The following is a 21,730-nucleotide window of genomic DNA, read 5'->3' on the forward strand; positions in this document are numbered from 1 at the left end:
AGGATTGTAGTGTGGCTACTGCTGAGTCCACACTGGAGTCCATAACTGGCAGGTCTCTTAACAGGGACATGGTGGATGTGGTTCCTACAAGATCCCCAGTTGGACAGGACTGCTTGTAGGACCATAGTTCAGCAGTGCTGGAGCTAGTCATGGGGCTGCTTCTGGGTCTACTGTTGAGTGCGTAGACACTTGGCTTATTACCAGGGAGTGAGAATGGGTGTGACTCCTACCAGGTTTTTGAATATCCTCCTGCCCGGCCCCTTAGTGTTCTGCTTGGTCCCTCGGTGAACAGGACTGCCTCCAGGACCACAATATAGCAGGGCTAGAACCAGGGTACAGGACTGTTTCAGATTTCATAGTCATGATTGAGGTCATGAGGTCCCTTACCAGGGACAGATGGGTGTGGTTCCTCCTGGGTCCTTTGGCAGGTGAGCCAAAGGATTTCTCATCTGCCTTCGTGGATGGTAGAGATCCCACGAAAGTACTTTAATCTGTGTATGGTTGTCAGGTTGTTGTTTGTGTAAGGAGATATGGGCTGGTGAACTATTCTACCATCTTGATGATGTCACTCTTTCTATGCTCTTAAGAGCATCAGCATGCACCTGGGTTCTGATAGTTCCTCTGATCAACATTTGGCCCTCTGTCTTATTTGTTTTTTGATACCTTTTTCTACCTTTCTATCTTATATTTTCTCTCAGATTTTAGCCACCCTGCCCTCCTGGCTGATCTTTGACCACAACAGCCATATTCCTACCTCAGGGCTTTTGCTTGTAGTGTTCCCTCCTCTGGAGCTGTTTTGTCCAGATATCCTTAAGGCTGTTCTCTTAGTTTGTTCAGATTTTACTTAAAATATTATCTCAGCAAGATGACTCCATCCATAATTTTAATTTCCGTGATATTTTCTACCCTCATTCCTTACATTATTTTTCTCATTAACACTTCAAATGTGCCATGTATTTTATTTTTATTTTTATTTTTTTAAAAATATTTTATTATTCATGAGAGACACACACACACACACAGAGAGAGAGAGAGAGAGAGACAGGCAGAGGGAGGAGCAGGCCCCACTCAGGGAGCCCAATGTGGGATTTGATCCTGGGTCTCCGGGATCATGCCCCGGGCTGAAGGTGGCGCCAAACCGCTGAGCCACTGGGGTTGCCCTGTGCCATGTATTTTATTTATCTTGTTATTGTTTGTCACTTCCATTAGAATGAGAAGCTCCATGGAAGTAAGGATGTTTATTTTTTTCTCTGTGGTTTCTCCAGTACCCAGGGTAGTGCATGATTCATAATAGGTGCTCAGTAAATATTTGTTGGAGGAATGCTTAATGGAGTTAACTGAGTTACTTCAGTATTATGGCTTGAAGCTGGATTCACCAAGACCAGCAGCTCCTCCATCCCAGGCAGTCACCAGTGTTTCATTTTGTACCACATGTGGATTACACCATTAAGATTGTCCCTTTAATAACATGGTTTGGTCATTTTAGGAAAGAAATTACAGACTTTGAACAACAGAAAGCAAAAGAATTGGCTCGAATAGAAGAGTTTAAAAAGGAGGAAACGAGGAAGCTACAAAAAGAACGCAAAGTTTTTGAAAAGTATACTACAGTTACAAGAACTTTTCCAGATAAAAAAGAACGTGAAGAAATACAGGTATGCCAGTTCTTTATGTTATACTTACGTAAGTTAGTAAGGATGACAGTCTTGTAAGAATCTCAGTTATATGATGTGTCAAAGAGAAATTGGGTGTCAATTTAAAAATTTGTTTAAAAGATTTATTTATTTATTAGAGAGAGAGCTGGGGTAGGGGCAGTGAGTGAGAAAGAGATTCCTTAAGGAGACTCCCTGCTGAGTGTGGAGCCTGCCATAGAACTTGATTTCAGGACCCTGAGAATATAACCTGAGCTGAAATCTAGAGTCAGATGCTTAACTAGCTGAGCTACCGGGTGCCCCTGGGTATCATTTTATTAATCATCCATTGACTCGATAAGGAGTCTGAGACACTGCACGAAGAACATTTTTTGTAGTCTGACTTTGAGAGAGTAAAATATATCAGTTCTTTTGTTACTAAAGGCTGCCCCCCCATCCCAAAAAAGACTACAGTAGTACCATGGATGAATTAATAAGCTAAGAGTTGGAAACCAAAACACACAACCATGTTGTGTTGATCAGTTTGACATCCCTTATACCAAATACTGTTACTTCTATTCATTTATACAAATCTAAGGCTCCTATACTGACTAGGTGTTTAATTCCAAAACTTATCAACTGATAGGCCAAATAATCAGTCCTTTTCATTTCAAAGTTAGAATGGACATAATCAGAGGAATGTAGTAGTTAAAAATAATTACTGCAGGGGCACCTGGGTGGCTCAGTTGGTGAAATGTCTGCCTTCAGCTCAGGTCATGTTCCCAAGGTCTTGGGACCAAGCCCTTCATGGGGCTTCCTGCTCTGCGGGGAGCCTACTTCTTCCTCTCCCTCTGCCTGCTGCTTCCCCTGCTTGTTCTCTCTCTCTTTCTCTCATTCTCTCTCTCTCTGTCTCTGTCAAATAAAAAAATATATATATATATTATTTTCTTTTGGGTGTTCATTCCTTAAACCCATATATTTGAGAACCTTTATGACAACCACTGTGGAATTATTGATGAAGACATTTCTGTCTTCCTGGGATTTACATTCATCATTATTGATTTACAGCTTTTCATAGACTCAAGTTATTCTAATTAATTACAAATCTTCCTTTTTGATAATCAAGTGGCCCCAGCTTGGCCTGTGGGAGCCCTGTAGGTACATCAGCTTCCTTGTCCTTCTTTAGCTTTGCCATTGCCCTTAGAAGTTTGAGATTATTCCTGCTTTCTCTCACTAGTGGTTATTTCAGACCATCTGGTTTTTTGCTTTTTGTTTTTCTTCAACTTACCCCTGATCTGAAATCAGCCATTGTCCAAGGAGCCGTATTTCTTGTCTTACTACTAGGGCGTTATCTGAGGACTGGCGGTCAGCCACAGTGGTGTCCTTGCTCTTGGTGCCTATCGTAGTGTCACTGCTGGGGAAGGGGGGATGTCTTTGGAGTCATAAGTTCACACTGATTTTTTCTTTCTTAATCAAGTAACTTTATTCTAATTTTCATACAGTGAGTTTTCATTGATCATTTACACACTGAGGGTTAGTCAGATCTCTGCATTTACTGACCTGTGTATCTGTTTCTTCATTCAGAAAATATTTGAGGGTCCAGGATCTATGAGGTGCTATGTAATGAGCTGCTTAGCTCTGTTTGGATGTTTCAGACTTACCTTATCCTCTTCCTACTAAATCTGCCTTTCCTTCTGACTTTTTACACATTCACACTTGGGATAAAAAGAGATCTACTCTTCCACCTTTGAATTCCATCAACAATAACTTCTTTTGACTTTATCTTCTGCATATCTTTGTTATCCTGACTCTTTCTCTTCCTCTCAACTCTCATGTCCCACCTGTGTTTCTCTTCTTCTGTGTAGTCAGTCAGCCTCAGTTTCTGTCTTTCTTCCTTTCCTCCCCACTCTGTCCTCCCCTTGCTGTCAAAGTGATCTTTCCACATGAAATCTGATGTTCTTCTGCTTAAAATCCTTCAGTTGACTTTCTTCCTAGATAAAATGCAAACTCCTTAGCATGCCATGTAGGACCCTTCATAATCATGTTCCTTCCTCTTTCAGAATCTCATATTCTTCCCTTAGAGCACTTGCTCACTCTTTCTTTCCCAGCTCTACATCTGTATGTTGTTTTTCTCTAACAGTTACTTTTCTTTTTTGGTTATTGGTCTGATTTACTAGTCTTGTAGTGGCAATCTGCATCAATAAGCTTGTCTTTATACAAATGATCAACAGACACATGAAAGAATGGTCCACATTCCTCGGTATCAGGGAAATACAAATCAAAACCACAATGAGATGCCACCTCACAGCAGTCAGAATTGCTAAAATTATCACATCAGGAAACAACAGATGTTGGCGAGGATGCAGAGAAAGGGGACCCTCTTACACTGTTGGTGGGAATGCAAGCTGATGCAGCCACTCTGGAGAACAGTATGGAGGTTCCTCAAGAAGTTAAAAGGAGAGCTACCCTATCACCCAGCAATTGCACTGCTAGGTATTTATTCAAAGGATACAAACATAGTGATTTGAAAGGGTACATGCACCCCAGTACTTGTGGCAGGAATGTCCATAATAGCCAAAATATGGAAAGAGCCCAGATGTCCATCGACAGATAAATAGATAAAGAAGAGGATAAAGAATACAGATAAATGGATTTTGAGGATTCCCATCCCCATGCTTTAGGACTAGAGGACGTCTTATCTCCCAGATATTAAAACTTAAAAACTCTGTTACTTTATTTACTTATTTATGTATTTATGCAAATCAAAAAGTTTTGTAGAATTCAAAGAAAAAAATTGTCACACATATTCTAGTTGTTATTTTAAATCCTATTTTTTAATTAGCCCATTGTGACCAAGTATTATTAATATTTTCCATTCCATTACTCTAATCTTTCAGTCCCATTAGGACTTTCCAATTCATTGATTTTCCTCACCTTCTTATGTTCTAAATCCTAGAGTCAGTTGCTCTAATCATTTCTATAAATACATTCTTTACTCCCTTTTCTCAAGTCATATTTTGTTGGCAAGACTATAGGCCTGGCATTTCTTGCCTACTTTATCTTTGTGCCCATAACATTTAATGGGAAGAAACATTTAATGGAGAACAAAGCCATTTTATTTTTTATTTATTTTATTTTATTTTTTATTATTTTATTTTATTTTATTATTTTATTTTATTTTTTTTATACAGGGCCATTTTAAAAGTCACAAGCACAAACCACAAATGGGCCTGTGTTGTTTCCATTGCTCTCTTCTCTCCCACTCTTCGATTCCATTTCACTCCCCTGCCATCTCAAACTTCCCACGTGTGGCCTCACTTCCCTCTGAAGAAAGACCCTACTCAACACAGCTGAGAACGTCCCCTTGATCCAACCGGTGATGCTGCCCTGGTGTCCGAGCCTGTGTGCTCTGCCTCCGTTCCTTCTGAGACCCTTCTGCTTATATACCAGGTCTCCTGGTACCATCTATGGCCCTACTCCAGCATTTCTTGTTTCTCTAACAGCATCCATTTTCCACTCTACTGAATCTTGCCGTCAGTGTACACACTGGCTGTTACTTTTTAAAATCTCTCTTGCCTCCATACTCCCTCAGCCACAACCCTGTTTCTTTGTAGCAAAACTCCTTGAAAGTGGTGTCTCTTTCTACTTCTGTCCACACCACTGCTCCAAAACTGCTCTTGTTGTGGTCACCAGCTTTTTCCCGATGGTCGCGCAGTAGCCACTCAGTCCTCATGTGACTTGGCTGTCCGCACACATGACTCCTCATCAGAGCCTTTGTTCATTTGACTCCCAGGATACCTCTGGGTTTTCCCCTTACTTGGCTAGTGCCTTACCTCGTCCTCTTTCACTTTTTCCTTCTCTTTAACCAAACGGTGGAGGTTCCCAGCAGAAAGGAGCATCTGTTTTCCCTTGATGAGCTCCTCTAGTTTCATGCCTTCAGTTAGGATTTATATGCTAAAGACTCCCAAATTTAAATCCTGGCCTGGACCTGCTCAATGTGCTAGTCTGCTCTGTCTGACTAGCTACACATGTCTCCAGGTGAACTTCTGCATTTCCCTTCCCAGCCTTCTCCATCTCAGGTGGCAGCATCCCTGACCTTGCATGTGCTCAGGCCAGAAACAAGGATTGTTCTCTTCTCTTTCTCTTATACTGCATGCTCTTCTGTCAGAAAATGTACCCAGTCTTGAGTTTTCATCTCTGAGTTAAAGGACTGTCCAGATAGCCTCTGCTCCCACCCTGTCTTTTTCATGGGTTGTTTTCCATGTAATAGCCAGTGATTCTTCTGGAAAGGTGCTGGGTTTTGTCCCCTCTCTGCCCATGGCCCCTTTAATGACTACTTTTTTCTTATAATAAGAGCCTCAATCCTTACAATGGCCTCAAGTTCCTAGATGATTTGGTGTTCTTTCACCTTTTTCACACTGTCTTCTCCTCCTCTGTGTCATTCATTCTGCCCCAGCTCACTGGCCTGCTTGCTGTTCTGTGACCGTGCCAGGACCACACCTCCCTGGTGTATTTGCTGGTGCTTCTGGGAATGTTCTTCCCCTGAACAACCATGTGATTCATTGTGAGCCTCCTTCAGGTCTCTGTTCCAGGAGCCCTGACAAATTGTGTACTGCGCAGCTTCCCTTCCCTGCATACCTGTCCTTCCCTGCAGCACTGCTTTCTCCTGGCTACCTGCCTTTTCTTTCCTAGACCCTATCACCTTCAACACAGCTCTCCCTGCAATCTTTGTTTTGTTCTTTGTATTGCAAGGACCCAGAACAGTACCTGATGGTAGATGTCTTATAAATATTAATTATTTTTTAACGTTATTGAGGAATAATTGAAAAATATAAGCATATATATTTAAATGTACAGTGTGATGATTTTATATACATATACCTTGTGAAATGACTAGCAAGATCAAGATGATAACAGACCCATCACCTTACATAGTTAACTCCTTGTGTGGGTATGTGTGCTGAGAATGCTTAAGAATATGCTCTCAGGAACAACATCTGCTCTCAGTGCATATCACCGTATTATTACTATAGTCTCCCTATTGTATGCTGCTCCTCAGAACATATTCGTCGTGTAACTGAAGGCTTTTGTACCCTTTGTTTGACTTTCATCTCCCCATTTCCCTTTCCCCCAGCCCTTAGCAGCCACCATTCTATTGTTTCTATGATATTGGCTTTTTTCTTTTTTTTTCTCTTAAGATTCCACATACAAGTGATACCATACAGTATTTGTCTTTCTATGTTTGGCTTATTTGCCTTTGAATTCTTAACCTGTTTAGACTTTGTGTTATGATTTTAGTATTAATAAGTCTCTGTTCATGTGATAACAATGCTTACCAGTTAGAAATTGCTCATTTATTGGTTATACTCCACGCTTTTATACATATAGGGAGGCTTATGTTTTGGGAGGTCAATGACCTTGTTTCAAGAGCTTTTAAGAAAGAACTGAGGTTTGAGCCTTAATCTCACCCAAACCTAGAGTCCATGCTCCCTGTGATATGACCACCCCCCAAGGGGGAGGTCCTTTGAGCCCTAGTCTCTTCCTGTATGTCATGAGGCTTACATGAGAATGGATAGACATCAAGTTCTGCATGCATATTAATGAGCTCCCTAGGGCTCCTCACTACCTTTAGGCTCACATCAGGTAAGTTCTCAGGTGGTGGGCAGTTAGGTTTTATTTCCACCCTTGCTCTCTGCCTCAGCTCTCAGGCACTCCCCATATCTTGTACCCACATAAGCTGTGTAAGTGACTAAATTTTCCTTAGTTCTGACATTAATTTTGATTTTTGTTTGTGTAATTGCAAATTGCTTCTAGACATTTCCAGGAGTTTCTTCGCATATGTCATTTAGTACATCTGAAACAAAGCATTTTCTTAAAACCTGTTTCTTCTCATGAATTCCAAGTAGAAACTGTTTTCAGGACTGATGGTTTTGACTTTGAATCTTTTATTCATCCCTTTATCTTCACGCTTCCTTAAAATAGTCATGAATTCCTATTAATTTTTTCTTTACCAGATAATCTTCCATTTTTCTATTAATAGTTTAGTATAGACCTTTATTACCTCATGGCAGTGTTATTGCAATGAACTCCTAAGTGGAATCAGTTTTGTTAATGGTATAAGGTGAAGCTCTAACCTGAACCCTTAATCCCTTTCATTAAAAACTTCATATTTTTGAAATGTGATTGACCAAGCCTTCCCTTTTCTGCTGTCTATGCTAGGGCAGCACTTCTGTTTTGTTGCTGTGTCTTTCTTCTAGTGCATTGTTTTAATCCTAGTAATTTTTTTTTTTCGAGAGGCTTTGAAACAGCAGATAGCAGATTTACAGGAAGATTTGAAAAGAAAGGAAGCAAAATGGTCAAGTACACATGGCCGTCTTAGAAGCCAGATAGAAATGTTGGTCAGAGAGAACACAGACCTCAGGGAAGAAATAAAAGTGATGGAAAGATTCCGACTAGATGCCTGGAAGAAAGCAGAAGCTACTGAGAGCAGCATGAGGACGGGTCCCTGTGTGACTGCCACAAAAAAAGATGGGTCCATGGTAGGTTTGGAGCTGGCTTCGTCAAGGCAGGGAGATGTTAAATATTTGAGTGCTCAAATTTATAGAGCCAAAAAGTAGAGGATGATTGCCAGGGCTGGCGGGGGGAGAAATGGGGAGTTGTGGTTTAATGGGGACAAAGTTTCAGTTTTGCAAGAGGAATTAGTGCTAGTGATGGATGGATATGAGGGCTGCATAGCAGTGAGGATGTGCTTAATGCCACTGAACAGTACACTTATCAGCGGTTAACATGGTGAATTTTATGTGTTTTTTTACCATAATTGAAAAATTCTTTTGAGCATTGTTATGTAGTTTTCAAATTCATTTTTAGAATTCTTTTAAAGAATTATAGCACAATGGGCAGATAATCTTAGTTAAAACAGGCCAAGTGAAGTTTTTTTTTTCTTGCAGAGTCACATGCATATGATCCTTTTGAATTGAGTAATTGGTCTTTCATTCATCTATAATTATAATTTTGATGTGCCAGACACTTTCATGCACCGGGGATAAAGCAATTAACAAAACAGATAAACTTCCTTGCCCTCTTGAAATTTATATTCTAGCAGTGGGAGGTCTATAAATAAGACAGATAATAAAATTATGGTGTGTGACATAGTGACAAGAACCAAGGAGAAAAAAGCAAGGAAGGGGGATGATAACTGTTGGGGTGAGGGTTATTGCTATTTTAGACAAGATGGCCAAAGAAAATCTTACCTAGAAAGTGGCGTTTGAATAATGGCCCGAATAGGGGTACAAATCTGGGAGAGAGCAGAGCCAGCAGAGGAACCCGAGGCCTGGAGTCTCTCTGCTTCGTGGGCCTGAGTATGAGCATGGTCTGAGGCTGGTGGAACTGGAGCAGAATAAGTGGGGAGAATGGTAGGGGATGTGATCAGAGATGTGACGGAAGGAAGTGGGTGCGGAGTTCACCAGGCCTTCATTGATTCCTGTGAGTCCTTGGGTGTTTCCTCTGAGAACAGGAACCCTTGGAGGACTATGATTGGAGTTGACTTAATCTTTTGTTTTAGTAAGTTTACTTTGTCAACTGCCAACTGTAGACTGCACAGGTTGGGAGTGGAGGGGTATAGACATACTTGGGAATACCAGTTAGGAGACTGTTGCAGTAATTCACACCAGAGATAACAGAGGCTCAAGACTGGGAGAGCAGCCATGGAGGGCTGAGAAGTGGATAAGATTTGACAAGCACCATGAGAAGAGAGCATGTATTTCTGGGGGCATGGATATTAGAACTCAGATTTAGATAGGGTAAGTTTGAAATACCTGTGAAGAAGTTAACTGGAGAAGTTTGAAAAGGTGGAGATGTTAACTGGGCAGTTACACACCTATCAGGAGGTCAAGTTGGAGCTCGAAGTTTGGGGGTCATTGGGAGGTGTGGTAAAGCTTTGGGCTGGCAAAGATCACCAGTGCTGAAAATGTGGGTGGTGAAGAGATCCATACACTGAGCCAGACCATGAGAAGGTGAGGGATGAGAAGAACAGATAACCAGAGAGAATGGAGTAGAGGAGGCCAGCGTGGCATCCTGAGAGTCAAGAAAAGAAAGGACTTCTAGGAAGAGAGAGTGACCAGCGGTGTCAGAAGCTGCTGCTAAATCAGATAAGGGCTGAAAATTAGTCATTAGATTTACCAAATAGGGCTGTGTTGAAAATAAAAGTCTAACTGGATAAAAGAGAACGAGGAGAAGTTTTAGACCGTATAACAGCCTGGTGGAAAGGTTTTGCAATAAATATAAAGAGATGGGGTAGTGGCTGTAAGGAAAGGGGTGTGTGTGTGTGTTTTAATGGGAAAATTAAGTGTTTTGTCTTGGTAGGATTGATTCAGTAAAGAGCAAGATACTGATGCAGGAGCAGGTGGGAGAATGGCTGAAGCAGTGTTCATGAATGGCGGTGGATTTAGGGGTGAAGGGAGGGGCAAGACTTGGCCAGGAGGACAGACAGCACATACCTAGTAGCAGAATAATGTGTGGACCGTGGGCTCAGTGGGTGGTGCCCACTGGTAGGAGGTTCCCTCCTGATGCCTTAACATTGTCAGTGAAGTAGGAAGCTCAGTCATCCTCAGAGTGAGGAGGGAGAAGTGTAGGAGGTTTGAGGAGAGGAAAGAAAGTGTGACATAGAGGTTTAGAGGAGTGGAAAGCAGAGGGACTGGGGAAGTGCAGTCTGATTCCTGGGCTGCTGTGGAGGCTAACGTAGGTTAGAGATCATACACTTCAAGTGAGAATTGTTTGTATTATTTTCTTGTTCAGCTTTTTGGTTGTAGCGTGGTGGAGCGTTGTATTTTAGAAGAGATACGGTCATTCAGGTGAATACTACCGAGTGAGTGAGGGGCATGGAAGTCAACAGTATATGCAGCCAGAGCAACTTCAGGGAACCATGCTTTAAGCTGCATGAGAAGGGCATAAGCTATGAGGTTTGAGGGACATAGAAAATCTCTATGGGTCAGTGAATTGTAGGACCTTGTGGGCTGTACACATTGGTGGCGTGAGGGTGTTAGAGGAATGAGCTGGAAGGATAGGATATGGCAGTCAGAAGAAAGTGGAATTCACCTGTCTTCCCCAAACATTTTATTATAACAGCGTCCCCAAATAGAGAAATTTGAAAGAATAGTATGATGAACATCTGCATAGTCACCTAGATTTGAACACTGTTAATTGACCACTTGTGTATATGTATTTTGCTGGACCATTTGAGGCTAATTGCAGAAATTGTGGCATCTTACTCCTAACTACTTTAGCATTTTATTAAATAGCATTGGCTTTTTGAATAAACCTGGCTCATTACTTTGTGGAATGCCCTCACATTCTGGCTCTGAGGGCTTTGAAATTGAGATTTTTGCAGTTATTGATAATTGCAGATAAATTGATAATGACTAGTTCTAGAGTTTGCATGCATGGCTGAGGTAGGCGAGAGTAGGTCAGGAAACAGAATACCACTGGAGTTACCTCCTGGCAAGGGGATTCATGGTAGGTGAGTCATGGATATGAGACACAGAGTTGGGGGCAGGGGTGGTTAGGGAGAAGAGTGATTTGTTGGAAGTGGTGATGGGGAGCAAGGAAGACCTTTACCCTACCCTAAACCTAGGGGTGTGAGTGCTGAGGGTGAGAAAGTTCTGTCCCCAGAAGGGGCTGTGGTGAGAAGCCACAGAGCTAGGGCTTTGTGAGGAGCTAGGGCTCAAAGTGAGAGCAAGATGGTTAGGTGTTCATAGGAGGTGAGATAAAGGGGTTTAGTGGTATTGAGTTCCTGCCCTTTTCTCTGGCGAATCTGATAACAGTCACAGAAGAGTGTTTCACTGTGTTGTCTATTATGCCCTCACTTGAAGAATGAATATATAGTTGACCTTTGAACCAGGTGGGTTCATTTGTATGCAGATTTTTTTTCAATAAATACAATACAGCCCCGTAAATATATTTTCCCTTCCCTAAGATTTTAATAACATTTTTTTTGCTTAACTTACTTTAATGTAAGGATACAGTACATAATACATGACATACAAGATATATATATTAATCTGCTGTTCATGTTGGTAAGGCTTCCAGACAGCAGTAGGCTATTAGTTGTCAAATTTGGGGGGAGTCAAAGTTATACATGGATTTTCAAATGCGGGGTTGACAGTACCCCGTACCAACGTTTGTTCAGGGTCAGCTGTGTTTCTTTTATAGGTGGTGTGTGTGTGTAATTCAGTTCTAAATAATATCTTGTTCCCTCTGACCTGTAGTGTTAAATGAAAACAACATAAACGAACAAACTTAAACCATTCTTACTGCAAGCTGACTGTTAGTTTCATTCATTGTACTAATATGTAGCCTAACACTAATTTTATATTCAAAATTATCTCATACTGTAGAATTCATCAGTTCGATTACAGAAGAGTCAGATTTCTTCAGGAACTCAGGTAGAAAAATACAAGAAAAATCATTTGCTGACACAAGGTAAGAAGTTGCATGATCTTTTTATAAAATATTTCAGGAATTTAAAGAACAGAGAATTTATACCCAATTTAAGAAATAAGACATTGTAAATATCACGAAGCCCCTGCATATTCTGCTCCCCCACTTACTTACATCCTAACAATATTCCTTTGCTTGTTTTTCATTCTTTTGCTACACTGTGTACATAAATCAATATAGTGTTGTTTCTGTGTATCCCTCTACAGTTTGTTTTTTCTCTCTCAATATTTTGATACCCACATCAGTGCATATAAACTCTAGTTTATTGATTTTATTTAAAAAAATTTTTTTTAGTTTATTGATTTTAATAGTTGTACAGGTTCTATGTATATTTGCTACAGTTGAGTTTTCAGGTTGATGGACTTCATGTTTTTCCTGTTTGTCAGTAGAATAAATAGTGCTGCAGAATATGTCTGTCATGTGAGTTTCTTTAAGACACATATCCAGAGTAAGATGCTGGGTCGATCATACCAGGTTTGTGCTGTAGGAAGTTTTCACTTTGTTCTGCAGAGTGGTTTTGTCATTTTTTTTTTACCATCAGCAGAATATACTCTTTGTGCTTACTCTTGACCTGGTCAGACTGAAATTGTGGCCAGATGGATGTGAAATGGTTATAGTTAGTGTAATTTTAATATGTATTTCCCTGATTACTGGTAAGGTGATGTGAGCATCTTTTTGTATATAGGCATTTGGGTTTCCTCTTTTGTGAATTGCCTGTTCATTTCTTTTGCCTATTTAAAACTTTTTCGGGAGGGGAGATTTGTTCTTATTGAAGTTATTCTGCATACTAATCCTTTCTCAGTTACAAGCACTGCCAATGTCTTCTCCAATCTCGGTTTGTGTTTTTTTTTTTATATGCATGTTTTTCCCTTTTTAAAAAAGATTTATTTATTTATTTTGGAGAGAGAGAGAGAGAGAGAGAGTGTGTGTGTGTGTGTGTGTGTGTGCGCGCGCGCACAAGCTGGGGAGGAGCAGAGGGAGAGGAAGCAGACTCCCCACTGAGCAGGGAGCCCAATGTGGGCTCCATTTCAAGATCCTGAGATGATGACCTGAGGGGAGATCAAGAGTTGAAGACTTACCCAACTGAGCCACCCAGGAGCACCTGTTTTTCCTTTTAATATTGAATTTATCAATCTATTTTCATGACTTTAAGAAATCTTTCTAATCCTGAGATCACAAGTGTACTATTTTCTCTTACGAACTTTTGTTTTCACAACTGGGTCTTTAATCTACCTGGAATTTTTAGAAATTATTTTCATGAATTAAATTTAGAAAAAAAAATATATGCATTTTGATAATAAAAAGGAAATACTTAGATAACTACCAGCTGGATAAATAGAGTAGCAGCATCCCAGAGCTGTCCCCTCCATGATCATATTACATTGCTTCTGTTTGTAGTTTCTACTCTCATAGGTGCGGCCCTAAAAACATGCATTGTTTTTTAACTTTCTGAACAATTACACTGTATGTATTCCATTGTCTTCTTTTATTGTACATTGTTTTTGAGAGTCGTGTTGATTTGCAATTCTGGTTTTCACTGCAAGGCAGTTTGAATGTTTATGAATATGTACATTTGACTTCTGTTGATGGTTAAATCTTTTTTAAGTTAGGGATGTTAAACAGTGATCCTGTGAATATTCTTAAACATTTCTGGTATAAACATTCATTTTTCTAGGGCATGTACTGAAATTACTGGGTAATCAGTAAGAATATCTTTAACACTCATAGATTTTGCCAAAACATTTTCCAGAATGATTTTACTTTCTACCTAGCAATGACTACATTGCTTAGTGTAAGCGCTTGCATTGTTCTATACCATGTTGATACTTGGCATTGTCAGACTTCAATTTTTGCCAGTCTGGTAGGGGTGCAACATTATTATTATAGTTTTGATAGAGTTGAGAATACCTTTGCCGGTATTTATTAGCTATTTAGATTCCCTCTTTTGAGAAAAATGAATCAGGTCTTCTACTTATTCTGTGCCATTGTTTGTCTTTTTCATTATTGGTTTGTGGGAGCATTTCCCCTTCCCCCATCATAATCTTCTAAGAGTTACACATTGAAAATATCTTCTTACAGTCTGTAGCCTGCCTTTTTACTCTTTTATCTTTTGATGAACAAAACTCTTGACCTTTTTTATTAAAATATATTTGGTGTATAACATTGTGCAAATTTAAGGTGTATAATATATGGATTTGATGTATTTACATATTATGATTGCCAATGTAGTGATGGCAATCATATGTAGTGATGTAGTGATGACTAGCACCTCTATTATATCACATAATTGTATCTTTTTAGTGGTTGGAGATTTAAGATCTAGTTTCTTAGAAAATTTGCTGATTATAATACAATATTATCTGTATTCACTATAGTGTACATTAGTTCTCTAGGATGTACTTACTACTTGTTCCAAGTTTCTACCCTTAAACAACATCTCCCCTGTTCCCCAGACTTTCACCCCCTCATAACCACCATTTCACTCTTTTTTAAAGTTTGGCTTCTTTAGATTCCAAATATAAGTGATATCATACAGTATTTGTCTTTCTCTGTCTGATACCTCACTTAGCATAATGTCCTCAGGGTCCATCCATGTTATTGTAAATGACTGTATGTCCTTTCTCATGGCAAAATAATCTTCCATTGTGTATGTATATCACATCTTTATCCCATTCATACAGGGAGGGACACTTTGGTTGTTTCCATATCTTGACTACTATGAGTAATGCTGCAGTGAACACAGGCTTCCATACCCCGGTTTTCATCTCCTTTGGGTGTGTACTCAGAAGTGGCATTGCTGGATCATATGGCAGATCTATTTTCAATTTTTTGAGGAACCTCCCTATTGTTTTCCATAGTGGATGAAGCAGTTTAACGTGCCCGCCAAAAGTACATGAGGATTTCCTTTTTTCCACCTCCTTGCTAATACTTGTTATCTCTCGTCTTCTTGATGATAGCCTTTCTGGCAGGTGTGAAGTGATATCTTGTGGTTTTGATTTGCATTTCCTAGATGATTAGCGATATTGAGCATCTTTACACGTACTGCTGGCCATTTGGATGTATTAGGAAAAAATGTCTCTGGAGTTCCTTTGCTCATCTTTCAATCATATTTTTTGTTGTCACTGAGGTAGAGGAGTTCTTTCTGTATTTTGGATATTAATCTGACAAATGGTCTACAAAAGTTTTCTTACTCTATAGGTTGCCTTTTCATTTTGTTGATTCTTTTGTTATACCAGAAGCTTTTGATTTTTATTTTTGGTTTTGTTGCTTGTGCTTTTGGTATCAAGAAGCTATTGCCAAGACCAGTGTCAAGAAACTCCTTCTCTCTGTTTCTCTAGAAGTTTTCTGGTATCATGTTTTATGTTTAAGTCTTTAGTCCATTTCAAATTAATTTTTATGAGTAGTCTAAAATAGAGATCCAGTGTCATTTTTCTGCATGTGTTCAGTTTTCATAACATCATTTATTGAGGAGACTATCCTTTCCTCATTGAATGTTCTTGGTTCCATTGTTGAATATTAATTTTTTTTTGAATATTAATTGATTGTACATGTGAAGGTTGAATTCTGGGCTTTCTGTTCTGTTCCATGAGTCTATGCTGGTACTGTTTTATGCCACTACCATAGTTTTAATTACTGTAGTTTTACAGTATAGTTTAAAATCAGGAATTGTGATGCTTTCAGCTTTGTTCTTTTTCCTCCGGATTGCTTTGGCTATTTGGGGTCTTTTGTGGTTCCATGCAAGTTTGAAGATTCTTTGTTCTAGTTGTATGAAAAATGTCATTGGTATTTTGATGGGGATTGCACTAAATCTGTAGATTGCTTTAGGTAGTATGGACATTTTAATTATTTCTATGAGCACAGTGTATCTTTCCATTTATTTGTGTCATCTTTAGTTTCTTTTATCAGTGTCTTACAGTTTTCAGGGTATAGGTCTTTCATCTCCTTGGTTAAACTTACTCCTAGATATTTCATTCTTGTTGCTGTAATTGTAAATGTGATTGTTTTCTTAATTTCTCTTTCTGATAGCTTGTTATTAGTGTAAAAACTCAACTGGTTTTTGTTTTGTTTTGTTTTTTTTAGAGAGAAAGACAGCATGAGTGGGGGATGTGGTGAGGGGCAGAGGGAGAGGAAGAGAATCTCCAAGCTCCGTGCAGAGTCCAATGCAGGGCATGATCTCACCTGAAATCATGACCAGAGCTGAAATCAACAGTTGGGCACTTAACCAACTGAGCCACCTCAATTTATTTCTTTATGTTAATTTTCTATCCTATGACTTTACTGAATTCATTTATTCTGATAGATTTTTTTGGTTGGGTCTTTAGGGTTTTTGATATTTAGTATCCTGTCATCTGCAAATAGTGACACTTTTGCTTCTTCCTACCCAATTTGGATGCCTTTTATTTCTTTTTCTTGTCTAATGGTTATGGCTAGGACTTCTGATTTTATGTTGAATAAAAGTGGCAGGAGTAGGCGTCTTTGCCTTGTTCTAATCTCAGAGGAAAAACTTTCAGCTTTTTACCACTAAGTGATAGTTATTTTAATGTTCTTTTCTTTTAACCTTTATACTATGGGTAAGTAGTTAATACAATATCTTATTGTAGAATTGGAGTTTTCTATATTTGATTATAAATTTTTCATCTTTACCATTGCATTGTGTGCTCTTGTATGTTTTCATGCTGCTGATTAGCATCTTTTTGTTTCAGCATTTCTTGCAAGACAAGTGATTAAACTCCCTCTGCTTTTATCTGAGAAAATCTTTATTTCTTCTTCATATCTGAGGAAAACTTTACTGGATAACATATTCTTGGCTGGCAATTTTATGTCTTACCACTTTGAATATGACATTGCACTGTCTCCTGGCCTCTAGAGTTTCTGCTGAGAAATCCACTGATAGACTCATGTGTTTTTTGGCTTTTTGTTTGTTTTTTCTTTTTGTAGCTTATTTATCTTCTAGCTGCCTTTAAGATTCTTTTTTTTTTTTTTTTTTTTTTTAAGATTTTATTTACTTGAGAAAAGAGAGTGCATGTGCACAGGCAGGGGGAGGGGCAGAGGGACTAGGAGAAGCAGGCTCCTTGCTGAGCAGGGAATCTGACCTGGGGCCCAATCCCAGGACCCTGGGATCATGACCTGAGACACCCAGGCCCCTTTCAAGATTCTTTCTAATTAATTTTTGACAGTTTCATTATAATGTGTCTTGGAGAAGATCTTTTTATATGGAGATAACAGGGTGTCCTGTTAGTTTCATGGACTTGTTTGTTCAAGTCCTTCAGCAGGTTTGGGAGGTTCTCAGCTTATGATTTCTTTAAATAAACTCTCTGCTCCCTTTTCCCTCTCTCTCTTCTTCTGGAACCCCCATTCTTCAAATATTTGCCTTTCTAATGGAATCTCATAGCTCTTGTTGGCTTTCTTCAGTCTTTAAATCTTAGTTCCTGCTCCTCTTCTAACCATATTATTTCTGTATTCCTGTTCTCCAAGTCACTTTTTTTTTTCTTCCATGTCATCTGCTTTGATCCAGATGCTCTGTATTACATTCTTTATCTCATTCATTGAATTCTTCAGCCCTAGAATTTGGTTCTTTTTTATAATTTCAGCCTCTTGTAAAGAACTGTTCATTAATTTATTCCTGATTTAATGGAATTGTCTTGGGTTTTCTTGTAACTTGTTGGATTTCTTTATAAGAACAATTTTGGATTCTTTATCAGTTAGATTGCAGTATTTCATGCCTTTGAGTTTGGTTGCTGGAGAATTATTATTTTTGTGATGCCATTTTTCCTTGATTTTTATTTTATTTTTAATTTTTATTTATTTTTATTTTTTTGGTTTTTAAATAATATTTGTAGCTATGGATTTTTGCTTTCCCATTCAAACTAGCAGATACCTCCTTAGTTTTTATGACTTGTTTGATCTTTACAGTTCACTAGGCTGGCTACTTTCTTCTGTATTCCAGAAAGTGGTACAATAGCTCCAATTTGTAGTTTCTCCCCTGCCCACCAACTGTGGTCTGTTTTCTGAGCATGTTCTCTGCCTACTGGATCTCACTGTCTTGGAAGTAGATGGGAGAACACCTAAGGAGCAGAGTTGGGGGAGGTGTGGGTTTAGCACTTGTGCTTTGAGGGTGCCCTTGGGCTTGCGGGAAGATCCTTAAGTGGGGTACTACCAGAGACTTGTGGGTGGACATCCTGTAGAAGTGCTGAAGCAGGAATCATGTACCTTTAGTGCTCTTGGATATTCTAGTATGTTTTCTTCCCTTTCTGTTTCCTTCCCCAAGTCCTGGGGGTCCCTCCTCACAAATCTGGGTGCTGCTGGAGATGGAGGTTTCTTTAGCCGCAACTCATTTAACTGGGCTAGCTGGGCAATCGCTCATTGCTTTTGCTTTCTATCACTTCCTTTGGAGAGGTTGTTACTGCCACTGCCAAACAACTTAGCTGTGCAGTGTCTCCCTGGGGAGGGGAGCAGCTCTGGCAAGTTCTTCCCTCTCTGTGTGCAAACTCATCTCTATCCTGTTCCAATGGCTTGCTGGAATCTCCCCTTAGGCAGTCTAGACTTCTGCATATTCTCTCTCACCTGTGAGTATCTGCCAAGATTTGTTATCTCTGGGTGTCTTTTCCAGTTGTGGAGGCAGATTCACTGACTCTCTTAAATCTACATCCTTTACTAAGGTCTTATTTTTGGATGCTCAGATGGGCAAGAATCCTCCTGGATTCCTTGGTATAAGGTGCTGAGACACTTTCATTCTGTTTTGGATGTCTCATTAGTTTAAAAATGGGAGGAGAAAAGGAATGGCTTATGCTGCTGTAATACTTGATGGTTCTCCCAGATTCCCCAAATTCTTACTTAATGTTGTGAATTCTAGTTTTTTTCCTTTATGGGTAGTGCCTCTTAAGTCTTCCCTATCTTGAAGTCATAAACATATCCTCCTATATTATCTATATCTAGCTATTCTTGCACTCTTTATCTTTTATTTTTAAAAAATTTTATTTATTCATGACAGAAGCAGACACATAGGCAGAGGGAGAAGCAGACTCCCTGCAGGGAGCCTGATGCAGGACTCGATCCCAGGACCTTGGGATCATGCCCAGATGCTCAACCACTGAGCCACCCAGGCACCCTCCTGCACTGTTTCTTAAATAATTTAAATAATTTAATGTTTCCCAACTTTAATGTTATATGAATTTTATAAGGTATGTTTATATAGTGCTCAAAATGGTAAACACAGACTTAGGAGTCTGAGCTCCATGCTGCTCACATTTCCTGAACCTCACAGTGTCTGCTTAGAGGCTGCAAGTTATTGTTCATGAACAACTTGAGAGAATTAAGCTTGATGGGATTGAATCCTGGTTTTGTTTTATTAATTGACAACTTTGGCATGTAATTTCCTCAGCCTTGGCTTCCTCACCTGTAAAATGGGGATATTAGTCTTTTCTACGGAGGGTGGTTATAAGATTTAGAAGTAAGGTAATAGCTTAGTTCTTTACATGTGAGGTGGAGGCAATTGTTCTTCATTTATTACATCAAAATAGAGCACTCCTGAGCAGCCTGGGTGGCTTAGTGGTTTGGTGTCGCCGTTAGCCCAGCACTTAATCCTGGAGACCTGGGATCAAGTCCCATATCGGGCTCCCCGCATGGAGCCTGCTTCTCGCTCTGCCTCTGTCTGTCTCTCTCAGTGTCTCTCATGAATAAATAAATAAAACTTTTAAACAAACGAAAAAACAAAACCAAGCACTCCATTCATCTCCAGAACCTGTTTCCTGTCCACGTATTTGCCGAAGCCAAAACACACTCCCAGGGATTTCTAAACTAATCCTCCTGATGTTGATATTTTCTGAATCGATTAAGTATGTTGAATCACATGAAATTGCTGATATTTGGCTGAGACCTCAGTGATTTAATAACAGTGCAGTTAAAACATTTCTGTATCACTGGATGCCACACAAGCCTTCTCAGATGCTTGCCAGCCTCCTGAATGGACTCTGCATTTATTCTTCTTCTCAAGTGTGTTCTTCATGTAGCATCCAGTGGCAGATGCTTGAAAACTTGCAAATTCAGGAGTGTTCATAAAATGCCCCATTGGCATATAGGAAAAAGATATTGGAACTTCAATGTATTTTTTTTAACATTCACTTAATTTTTTGTTGGTGTGTGTGTGTGTGTGTGTGTGCTTCTTTTATAATCTATCTGTGTATTACTAATGCAGCATATGATTGGTGTGCTGGTCATAATCTAAAAAGTTTAGCTCACAGCAATTAGGTCTAGATTTTAATTAAATACCAGTTATTTTGTCAAGCAAAACTCCATTGTTTGTATTCTTAGATGCCTCTATTATATCTACTTTCCACCTAAGCCTCTAACTAAAGTCCTTGTGATTATTTCCAAAATACCTTTGGGTTCATCTGTTAAGTCAGTTGAGTATCTGTCTCTCTTCCTCCAGATTGTAAACCCTCAAAAAATAGATATTCTCCTTGTCTTTCTTGGTCACACAGATTTAAGTGCCTAATAAATATTTGAACTTAAACAGTAAACTCCGGTGCATTGGTAAAGAAAAATATTAAGAATTCTTTACTTAAAGTAGTTCATAAAAGGATATGAACTAAGGAAATTTTGACCATAATATTAAGTAAATTTAAAACTTAAAATTAAACATGAAATTTAATTCTTGACAATTATATTCTAACAGGCAATCCATCTCGAAGATCCAAGCCTACACTTCCTCGTGATTTAGGCAGTTCGGATAAGGGACAAGTAAATCTCTTTATATTTTTATATACTTAATCACGGGTTACTCAGGCTTGAAATTGCTTAGTTAACTGATTTAAGTTTCTAAACCATTTTTAAAGGAGGGTTTCTTTTTTTTTTTTTTTTAAGATTCTATTCATTTATTCAAGAGTGCTTGTGCATGTAAGGAGAGGGGCAGAGGGAGAGATTGAATCTCAAGTAGACTCTGCACTGAGCTTGGAATCTGACCCAGGGCTTGATCTCACGACCTGAGTTGAAACTAAGTCAGATGCTTGACTGACTGAGCCACCCAGGTGTCCCTTATAAAGGAGGTTTTTTACTTAACATTGTAAATGTTTTTTTTTTTTTTTTAAGATTTTATTTATTTATTTATTCACGAGAGACACAGAGAGAGAGATAGAGGCAGAGACACAGGTAGAGGGAGAAGCAGGCTCCATGCAGGGAGCACGACATGGGACTTAATCCTGGGCTGAAGGCGGCGCTAAACCGCTGAGCTACCAGGGCTGCCCGGAAATGTTTTTTATATAACACCAAATGCTAGTCATCGAATCATGTAATGGTAGAATATGGAGAATCTGGCATTTGGAAATAAATGTAGGTTTTAGCTGCTTGAAATGTGATTACATGTCCTTTAGGACAGATGAAAGAGAGCCTCTTGTCCTTACAGACTGCCTCACCCAGAGACCCCCCTGAACCAGTGGACTTCCCAGATTCTGAGTGTAAAAAGGACAACAAAAAAGAAGAAAAAGAAGAAATTCAGGGAGAAATCAGTCATCCGGATGGAAAGGTTAAAATTTTTTAAAAAAATAAATAAATATAGGTTAAAATAGAGTTAGAACACTTCAATCCTAAGTTAATTGATCTTTAAGGCTGTT

The 21,730-nt window shown here is 39.2% G+C and overlaps 1 protein-coding gene across 5 annotated transcripts in view; it reads left to right on the forward strand.

Annotated features, from left to right (window-relative positions):
• The window catches only part of CPAP (centrosome assembly and centriole elongation protein), a 54,021-nt gene that overhangs the window by 25,543 nt on the left and 6,748 nt on the right, over positions 1-21,730 (forward strand). For 4 of the 5 annotated variants that reach the window (XM_072795840.1, XM_072795838.1, XM_072795839.1 and 1 more), the window contains exons 9-13: positions 1,487-1,652; positions 7,925-8,167; positions 12,020-12,104; positions 20,797-20,861; positions 21,523-21,642. In XM_072795840.1, coding sequence (XP_072651941.1) covers positions 1,487-1,652; positions 7,925-8,167; positions 12,020-12,104; positions 20,797-20,861; positions 21,523-21,642 — 679 coding nt within the window. The remainder of the gene's footprint in view (positions 1-1,486; positions 1,653-7,924; positions 8,168-12,019; positions 12,105-20,796; positions 20,862-21,522; positions 21,643-21,730) is intronic. The other variant, XM_072795841.1, reaches the window with a different exon arrangement.

Source organism: Canis lupus, chromosome 24 (assembly GCF_048164855.1).
Source record: "Canis lupus baileyi chromosome 24, mCanLup2.hap1, whole genome shotgun sequence".
NCBI classification, from domain to species: domain Eukaryota; kingdom Metazoa; phylum Chordata; class Mammalia; order Carnivora; family Canidae; genus Canis; species Canis lupus.